The sequence below is a fragment of the Aspergillus nomiae genome (genome assembly GCF_001204775.2).
Source record: "Aspergillus nomiae NRRL 13137 chromosome Unknown contig00637, whole genome shotgun sequence".
NCBI lineage: Eukaryota > Fungi > Ascomycota > Eurotiomycetes > Eurotiales > Aspergillaceae > Aspergillus > Aspergillus nomiae.
In genome coordinates this window covers 1-10,153 of record NW_015378692.1, presented here as the reverse complement: position 1 = coordinate 10,153, position 10,153 = coordinate 1, and the positions used below count along the sequence as shown (strand labels likewise).

Here is a 10,153-nt window from a genome sequence, read left to right as displayed (position 1 = left end):
AACCACTATCGCATGTAGGGCAACAGGTCCGCCAGCCATCCGTGCACCAGCCCTGATATCCCCTGAAGGGTCTTGGAAGTGGTAGAGCAATTGTAAATTAGACAGTCCAATTCGAGAAAAGAGAAAGTCTCTCCGAACGATACGTGACTCAGCATGCACGGTGATAATGTAATGTGTTTCGATTTTTATTTTATTTTTTTTATTTTATTTAATTTCCTATCACCGTTACTATTTTTGCCGTTCAATGGGTGGGCTGTGGTTGGCGTGTCGGCGAACAGCTAAGAAATTAACAAGGAGGAGCACCAAAGCAAGAGCCGTGGGACCACAATGATAGTGTCATTCTTGTCAGGTACCAAGTCGCCATCTAGAACTTCAATAGTAACAGTAGTGGTGGTAGACTAGCCTCAACCCGACCTAGTGAGACTTGCATTCAGCCCTTGTTAGCGCCATTCTCCACTGCCACCAATATGATGGTGAGTATCTGAGAACATGGATCGGCAGAGCAAGAAAATTGGTTCGGCTTCGGATTCCCCACCTGCTGTGCTGGGTTCCTGAAGTCTCAGCTGCCCATAAAGTACATATACAGCGTATGTAGGTCTCATTAAGAATCCAACTCCCACAACGGTTCAAGTAAGGGACGAGCTTGTCGGTCAGTGTCGCCGTCAAGTCATTCAAATAAAACGCTACGGATCCCCGCTCCGGAATGTGTGGTGCCTGTCATTAAGTTCTTTTCTATTCGCTCGTTTGGTTCAGTGTGCCCGTTTCGCCATGGGCGCAAACTACTTGGGCCTAGATGCGGTAGGATGGCATGCAATGGTGAAGACCTGGTGGTCTCAGGTAAAACCCCCCGTCATGTGATGCCTCAGCCCTAACACGGCTTACTGACTGAAATAACTAGGTTCTCGCCGCTTGTTTGCTGGCTACCATTGTAATTGGGGGCCTATATATTCTCTTCCTTGTCGGAAGGCACATCCGCAAGACTTGGCGTGTACGTATCTGTTGTACCCAGTACGAGGTACTCACACGGCACTGGATCCTGTTAACATCGTAATAGAAAAGGGATCAGCTATCCGAGGTACCCACGGTTATTTCGCGGTGTCTCGATCGCCTATCAAAAGAGGCACAGCCACTCTCGACCGAGAGATATGCAGGAAAAGAGCTTCAATCATTCGGCGTCTTCCTCGGCAGTCTATCGAACCCACCAACTCCTGATCAGACGCAGTTGCTGCAACAGTGGGATATCACTGTTCTCGACCCTGCGCAAGAGGGTGTTCTGAGTTCTCTATCAGGCCAGCCGACAGCTTCCTATACCTTAGGACGACTGGAAGTGCGGGCGCTGGCGAACTCCGAGCGCGCTTCGGATAACGATGAGGTGATTCAGGCTTTGGAGGCTGTTGCCCAGGCATTGCAAACAAATTTCAAGCAGTCCCAGGGTGCACAGTCGCCATTCAATGGAGTTCTTCTTGCTGATTTTCTCGCCCACTTCCAACCCGTGGTATTGAACAGATTGGTAAACTATATAAACCAGCTCGGGCTCGATGTCTGGCTCGAGCTTTCGCCACCAGCTTATATTACCGAACAACAATGTCGCGAGATTGATATGCTGCCCATCAGGGGCTTTATTTATCGTAACGCCACTATCTCGCCTGATGGTAGCAGCCGCAACTACTTCCAGATGACTGAAATGCGAACAGCTATGCGCGCTATCGCCTCTCAAAAATCTATGGGTGGCACCACGGTCGCGATGTGGGAGACGATCGACAATGGAGCAGAGTTACCGCACGATGTTATTCACCGGACATTCAAATGGTGCAACTACAGGAGTGCAATGTGCTGGATTGCGCCGCGTGACGCATTGACCGACGCGACGATTGCGACTGCAAAGACTATAACTGAGGAGCCGCTCGGGGCCCTGATGTGGATGAAGGGCAACGAGGTCACCGAAGCGCATAATGTGTGGAGGTCTAACGGAAAGGTGAGATTATCAACCTAAATCCTGGAAAGTGAACAAGTTGACATTCAGTAACAGGTCTGCCAAAACCCCTGCGATCATGACTCTCTGTACGAGTCTTTACATTCCTTCATACCCGATCTGCCGGCAAAACTATCGTTGTCGCCGGCCTGGGAACTTCCAGCCGATAGTCAAGAGACAGTAATCGACGAGCTCTATTGGCCATCGCAGCAGGAATCCACAACGAACCCTTTCTCTGTTTCTCCCGCTGGAGCCGACTATACGGGGCTGGGATGCTTCCAACTCGGACTCGACTGCACATCTCGAGACATTACCGATTTAGTTGATGCCCAGCGACATGTCAGAGATCTTGGTCTCCTTGAACGTGTCAAGCTAGAGGAACTCCACGGTATCGCTGGACAATTGCGTGCTCTCCAAAAAGCAACGACGACACCTTCCCAGGTGTTCAACGCTGTGAAAGAATTGCTTAGTATTCTCAGCTCTTGCAATGGTAGTGAAACTGATACCCTCAAAGTCTATGTGGGATTACATTCAGGATTTCGCACGCGCCTGGAAACACAGGTCTGGGGTTTGTATGATGTCGATACCGCTTCCGGTACTCTCAACCTCAATGTCTATCTCTCGGCGAAGGTACAGGACCGTACTAGCACCCTCCTACACACTTTCATGTCCAGTAGGGGATACTCGAGGTTTGAATGTCTGATGGCCGAGGTCGCGCTAGCAACACAGACCGGAAGTTTGTCAGAGACCTGGGGATTGCCACCACGCATTATGCACGACATCGAACAACTTACACCTGCTGAGGCAATCTTATTTCTGCGCCGTGTTACAACTTCTGAATGTTCGAAGTCTTCGTCATTGTCTCAGAAAGTACGCGCTTTTTGTGAATACCAACTCGTGGAGGCTCCGTCTCTGGCCCAGCTCAGAGCTTTGAGCTCTACTGCGTATCTGGGCGGCGAGATATCCGCTGAGGACCTTGTTCATTCACGGCTTGCATGGTATCGGGAACAAGGATGCTGGTGCCCTGATTCTACGGTCGCTGTAGCTCTTTTCAAGGAGGTCGATGCCCGGCTACCGGCAATCCTTATCAATGGGGAGCTTCAGATTCTGACCCAGCTCGCTACCGTCGCTCATACCGTTTTGCGAACGGATCAAATCGATGCTGCTGCCGACTTGTTTGCTTTGTCCGTCTTTTGTGCATTCCGCAAGCTCGCCCTCAATGAAGTCTACCTGGAAGTCCTCGACCGGAACCCCTTGCCCAACAATGACATGCTTCAGGCCTCTTGTTTCGCAGAGATGTACGCGGTGGGTGCACGCTGCGATATGTACTTCGATATGGCCCCGATACTTCTCGGAAAGATCCTCGCCACCCGGTACCGTGCATACTACGATGTCCACCAACCCCCTCGCCGGGACGATATGTTCACTGAGCTCCCAACAGCGTATTCATCCATGGACATTGACTTAGATCCGAAGGGTGAGCAAGAAAGACCATCGGTATTCTATCAATTCACATTCCTGGGCATCTTCGCCGTTCCAGCCCTAATCGATATCGTCATGCTCACGACCGTCGGCCGAGGTCTTTACCTTACCACATTCATGAGTAACATTGATAAGTCGTTGGCGACACTCGCATTGATGATCGCTCTTATCCTCTGTGGTGGATTCGGCGGCTGGATCAGTTCTGGAGGAAACTACTACCTTAACGCCATGGCTTTCCCGGCCATGAGTATGTTCGTGCTTACCCGATTTGTGGCCGGACTGGCAGTTGCCTTCGTTGGTGGTATCTTTGCAATGATCGGCATTGGTGTCATCAGTGGATTTGAGCACGGTGTCGTCTTCTTTTTGTACTTCGTGATGCTGTCCACCTTCCTCATGACTCTCTCTGCACTCTCGGTATACCAGATTCCGGGATTCCAGTTCCAATCGGTTAGTGATTCCTGCCTCGTCCTACGGTCATTCCTTTTGGGGCCGTATATACTTGTATCATTACTAACCAGGGATTTCGATATTTAGGGAAGAAATATCATCATGATGTGCATTCCAATCCTGTTCATCTCGCCGATTATCACGATCTGGGTCCCTCACGACACCTGGGTTTATATTCCGTTCCTATGGCTATTCTTAATATGTCTTTTGATCGGTGCTCGTATAAACATTGCTCAGTGGAATACATGGTACCTCAACATACCTCGCATTACGGACAGTGATGTCGTCAATTGGTACCTCGAGACAAGGCCAGGCGACAGTCTGCCAGCGGATGTGAAAGATATTGGCACCACCCCAATCCCACGACAAGCGCTCCAAGAAAGTGTCGAGAAGGAACGGAACCGCCACTTCTGGTCCAGGTCGACTGCGGACCCCTTAGTCCGGAAGTTGGCCGATGGATATTCTGCGACAATGTTCCTTCTCGTATGGTACTGCAGATACTCGAGAACCAAGCTGCCACGGCCTTACAGCCCGACTTGGAACCTTCAATTGAAAGCATCTGTCGACACCATGAGCGACATGCAGAGGGGTGTCAAGCTCCACAACGCCTTTCTCCACTGGCGTCACACCGGCGGTGACGTGTGGTGCGGCATCCTGTACTTCATCCTCGCTCTGGTCGACAAGTGGACCGCACTGCTGACAGGGCAGTCGGTTGTGGGTTTGTCCAACGTGTCTAGCATGAAATATCGGCTTGCTACCGGCTTTGGTTTGGCTTACTACCTCATGGGCGCAGTCATCCTTGATGCTGTGTCGCAGCCACTGTGGACATTGGCCAATAAAACCACCTCCCGTGCCATTGCCTCTCTGGAGTCCCTCCAAGAGGCCAAGCTAGACAATATCCGGGCACGACGAGCACTGTATTGGAAGTCACTTGCAAAGTTCTTCTTCCTCCATATTTGGGGCGCTGCCATCTCACTGGCCCTCATGTGGGCTTTCGAAGCTACTAGCGATGCTACCATCATGTACTTGGCCTATGTTGGATCATACTCTGGTCTACTCTGGTATCAGTACAACAAGGTATTCACAGGGCTTCGTGCGGTCATACCCCTCGCCATAGGCACGGTTATTGGCTTCATTTTGGGTATTCTCCTTCATGTCTATGTACCAGCTTTCGCATACAGCAGTGTCATCAGTTTGGCTTCAGGAACATGGTCCGCTGCTTTGATCTCGTTATACATGACCGACATATGGATGCCGCTCTCGAAAAAGGAGACAAACACGCAGCCGACTTCCAAAGGTGAACTGCCCTTTTATACCTGCAGCGCTCTCAACCCTCGCCCCGACATTTCTCAGACAACGTTAAGCCAAACGTTTGACAGTATTTCCGCCTTGCCAGCCGACGTGCGATACAAACTCCAGCCGTCGGAGCATCCAGGCGTCGAAGTCATGCAAATCCTTCAGTCCCAGTGCAGTTCTCAAAAGTCAGGTCGTGTCGAAGCAGCGTTTCGGCTAGCAGGAGGGCTTGTAAGTCTAACAGCAGAGCTCTGGCAGCGGGGCGAAACCACTATCGAATTAGTGTCCGCTGGTCACCTTCTCCAAAATGACCACAAGATCAGGGCAATCAGTCGCAGCACCGCCAGTGGGTTACATATCTTTGTTGTCATCGGTCCTGATCTTGTCGGGAATGAATGGGTGTCGGGCATTCGCCGGAACTGCAGAATGATCGCCGAGGCGATGGTTCAGGCTACTGCTGAATGTAAATCGGGTATATCGCATAACCAGGCTCTGGTAGCAGAGCTACTAGTTGCAGACGACAGAGATGGTGAACAAGTTCCCGTACCAGAAGGTGTCAAGCGCCAGCTGGAGACTTATACAGAGGAGCGTATGCGAGCTGTCGGCTATTGGCAAAGGACTTTACTCCGTCATCTACTCCTCGGCTTGGAGTGCGACCTCGAGTGGGATAAACTGCCCAAAGATGTCCGGTCCTTCCTCTTGAAAAGATGCTGCGGGCAGTCCTGCCGCCTTTCTTCCACACAAATGGATTGGATCCGGTCAAGGTTCACTGCAAACGAGTCTCTGGGTATTGAAGAATTCATTTCGCGATGCAATCTTGGGGCCGAATTAGCTGTTTCTGTGACCTCTTTCACTGAGACTCTGCCACCGAACCAGGATCTCCAGCATGCCTTCCTAGACTCATGGTCGGTGGGTGCCCAGCTCCCAGCAAGCCCGAACCTGTCAGATCTAGGGTTTGTTGGAACAGTCAAGCTTGTACTGTCTCGACTCCATGAGAAAATCAAAACATGCATCAAGTTCACCGTGATCTCTCTCGTTGCGGATCCGGAATACCAACGGGAGCTGAAATACATCCTTCGTGGACAACCTTTGATTTTTGCCTGGCCGGCAACCCTAATTCTTAATACGGTCTGGACGATCTGTAAAGCTCTTCAGCGGTTTATCCTTCCTTTGGTTTTGGTACGTATTGCTTTCCTTGCGTTTATGATTCAGCTAACTGGGTAATAGCTACACGGTCGTGAGAAGGTCTCCACCCTCTATAAGAATATGAAAGGCAGAAAGACGGTTATTGAGAGCAACCGCGTCATAACTGAGAGCTTGACCGGTCCTTCGACAGGTTTCCTCGAGACTCTACCGGATGGTACCTTGCGACTCTACCAGTACTCTGGGCGACACGAGGAGAAACCAAGTGACAATAAGCAACTGAGGGCCATCAACACTTACAAGGACAAGCTCATTCTCGAGAAGAGGGAAGAATATCACAATGGGTCCCTGACCAACGAATTTGTCTACGATTATACGTCGGTCAATGATGGTCGAAACGCAAACTTGCCATCAAGACGTCAATGCATCAGCGGCGTCCTCAACGGGCAAATCGTTCAGTATGATAAAAGAGGCCACATCATGTCTGGGTCAACCATGCGAAACGGAGACCCGGTGTCGTTTGAATTCTCGTATCGGAAGCATGCCAAGTTTGATGATGAGCTACTGCGAGCCGAGTTCGTTTCCGGACATAACAAAATCCAGGTTGCCTGGTGCATGCCGCCTCAGACTCGTCCGGACAAATTGAACAAATGGATCCCTTATCCTCGTGTCACGGAGGCCACGTTCACGAAAGAATCCGACGTTTACAATGCGAAATGGACATATGATCACAAGTTCCATCCCATCATTTCCACCACTCTCAACGGCGAGTGTTCGCCAACACCGCCCATGATCGAGAACGACTGGTACAATGTTTTGCAGAAGCCGAAGAACTGCAGCTTCCTGGATGATAACCCGCTCTTCTCATTCTCTTCTATCAAAGCCGGGTTTGTACCGCGCATGTTAGGTTTTAATGTCAAGCGGTATCCCATTCCCACCTCGCTCGCCAGAGAACATCTATGGAAATCTTGGAAAAGCGGAAAGGAATTCGACGCGGCTACCACGAGATGGATGGACGAACTTCTCTTGAGGTCTGATCGAGTACTCAAGCCTTACTGGAGACGCAGAGATTTTGGCAGACTCGAGGCTGCTGGGAAGTACCTCGATTCCTTTGGAGACACCGTACTTGCGAGGGTTGACATGAATCCGGAAGTCAGCTCCTGGACATGGCTCGCTTTCAAGATGAGCGACTTGTATAGTTTCGGACAGGGCGGTGATGCGCGTATCAACACGAGAACGCTCTCTACGCAGCTACGGGATAGCGACAGCCAACTCCATGTTCTCGCGCTAGATACCGCGACTTGGCCTAACGAACCCGGTGGTGTCTCTGCTTGCCGACGGGATCTGGTCAACAACCTCAAAACTACTAGATGGCATATCCTCGCTGAAGCGGCTACCGATTTTGGTGTCCCCCGGTTTCAGATTGAGAGAAATGTGCAATCGCTTGCCGTCGTGCCTCAGTGGGGTCTGGACTTCCTCAACCCTACTCACGGAGTCTTCCAGAGCTCGCTCGATTCGGAGGTTGCGGAACGCTCATTCGACACGCGGAAAAGTGATATTGAACAGAATTTCATTCCCATTCTCACCAGTCTAGTCCGCTGCGCTCGTACCACTCAACATACCCGCCAGCACATTGAAGAAGCTACAAAAGCTTTGGTTGATTTGAACACCTACTTCGAGTCTTCCCGGAACTGGAACGATGTCTGGATGAGTGACGTGGTTAAAGATGCCTGGAGAAAGTTATGGTTGGCCGACGATCTTGATGGTGTCATACCCATATCCCAATGGAGAACTGCGGAACATCCGACGTTGGTGCAACTCGACACCGCGTTGGATATGTGGCATCGCTGTAAGTTCCTTTCCTCGATGTCCTTGCCTGGACCATATGTACTGACTCAGTCTCATAGATCTGTTTGTCTTCTCTGTTCCTGTCCCCGAAAAGATTCCCGATATTTTCCAGGCATCACATCATTTCACCGGCGCCACCTATGGTGTCCTCTGTAAGATCAAGCGGAAGTGTGCCCTGCATGTGTGGGATCACTCCATCAGCTTGAGAGAGATGGTCACGTTCTTGTCTGGCGCCATCTCTTTCGACTCTTCCTTCGTCAACACCACTCTTATCCACCTGGGTCGTCTGTCCTGTGTCCTGGCTGAACATCACGCGGACGTGGTCTTGCCGTGCGCCGCATTTTTCAACCCCGGCTGGGAGGCAGAGTTGGGAACTTGTGAAGGTGCTCTGCAGCACCGTCGGGCATTCGAGCGAAAGATCGACCCGGTGGTCAACGGCATCACTGATATGGAGAAATACAAACCCATTGAGACCATCAAGACCGAAACGCCTACTGTGGTCATGCTGTCCCATATCCGGTACGTTCACTTCCAATGATTGGAAAATATCTCAATTCAGTGTGCTAATTCCCGCGATAGATATGTGAAGGATATCAAAACCGCCGTCATGGCCACGGATGTGATTGTCAACCGATGGGGCTTCAAGGACTATTGCCTCCACATTTACGGAGACATGGAAAAGACGCCTGGCTACTCCTCGGAATGTCAAGAGATCATCGCGTCCAAGGGGCTTCGCGATCACGTGGTTCTCAAGGGTCTGGGTAACCCATCGGTGGTGCTCCAGGATGCTGTAAGTTCCCCTTGTCACCGATTGCAAGTATGTTGATGTGCTAACGCTGTCTTAGTGGCTGTTCATGAATTCGTCCATTTCCGAAGGTCTGCCCTTGGCTATGGGTGAGGCTGCATTGACAGGAGTTCCCGTGGTCTGCACCGACGTTGGCGCGTCATTCTGCGTTGTCACGGACAGTAAGACTGGCAAGCGGTTCAGTGAGGTCGTCGCGCCCAATGACGCCCTGTCCCTTGCTCAAGCGCAAATCCGAATTCTCGCCTTGGTCGATGAATGGGCCCCGTTTGCCGAGGACGAGGAGGGCTACCAGCCGCCGAAGCTGTCACTGCGCCCCAGTCCCGAGGAGGTGGAGCAGATCACGAAGAGAATGTACGCCAAAACCGAGCAGCGACGTCGACTCGGTATGCGCGGGCGCGATAACGTGCTCAACAATTTCTCCGAGCACCGGTATCTCCGGGAACACGAACAGATGCTCTGGATTGGCAAGTACCAAAGCCGCAGCTTCATTGCTCGTGAGCGGATGGCCTCGTCGAACAGCTCGTTGGGTTTCACCAAGGAGAGAATCCATTCATCGCAGCCGTCCCGAACGTGGTTGGGGAAGCTACGACGTGGACCGGGGCAACTCAGCTCTGCTGAGTCGAGCTCGGATTCCGTTTGATATGCTTGTAGATATGTTTGGTTTAGAGTTTACGATATATGCTTATAGACATAGAGTAGTACATATTGTTAATATTAATGCTAATGGTATATACAACACTTTTTTTTATTTCCATTTGATATACCGTACCTCTCCAAGTAAAAGAGAGAAAACAAGAATATAAGGCCAGATAGGGTTTACATACTAGTACTACTAGTAGTATGCCTACTATCTTTCTACTCCCAAGCAGGCTCAAGACTTCAATGAAGTACTACCACCATCCATATATACCCTCACGGAGCCCAAAAGATACTATCTTCTCTGTAGGATATGCTATTATAAAACAGTGATGTAGTCCGTGGGTGTAAACAGCCAATCATTAGGTTCAAGAGTGTTGGCAAAGTCGATATCAATAACTGGGTTCCTCGTTACTGAGTCAAGGATGTCCAATCCTTAGCTGAAACTTTTGGCTTCTTGTTCGGGTGGTATCGATGGTGGTTCGAATCTTGGAGATTGGGTTGTTATGTATTTTTTGTTGATTTTT

General features: G+C 50.5%; 1 protein-coding gene across 1 annotated transcript; it reads left to right on the top strand.

Moving 5' to 3' along the window:
* Positions 1-768: 768 nt before the first annotated feature.
* ANOM_011673 (glycosyltransferase family 4 protein) lies at positions 769-9,630 on the top strand (the record flags this gene model as incomplete). The annotated part of the gene is made up of 9 exons (XM_015556929.1): positions 769-837; positions 899-988; positions 1,055-1,975; positions 2,030-3,901; positions 3,989-6,373; positions 6,422-8,186; positions 8,245-8,704; positions 8,765-8,975; positions 9,031-9,630. The coding sequence occupies 9 exons, from the start codon at positions 769-771 to the stop codon at positions 9,628-9,630; spliced, it is 8,373 nt and encodes a 2,790-aa protein (XP_015401234.1).
* Positions 9,631-10,153: the final 523 nt, after the last annotated feature.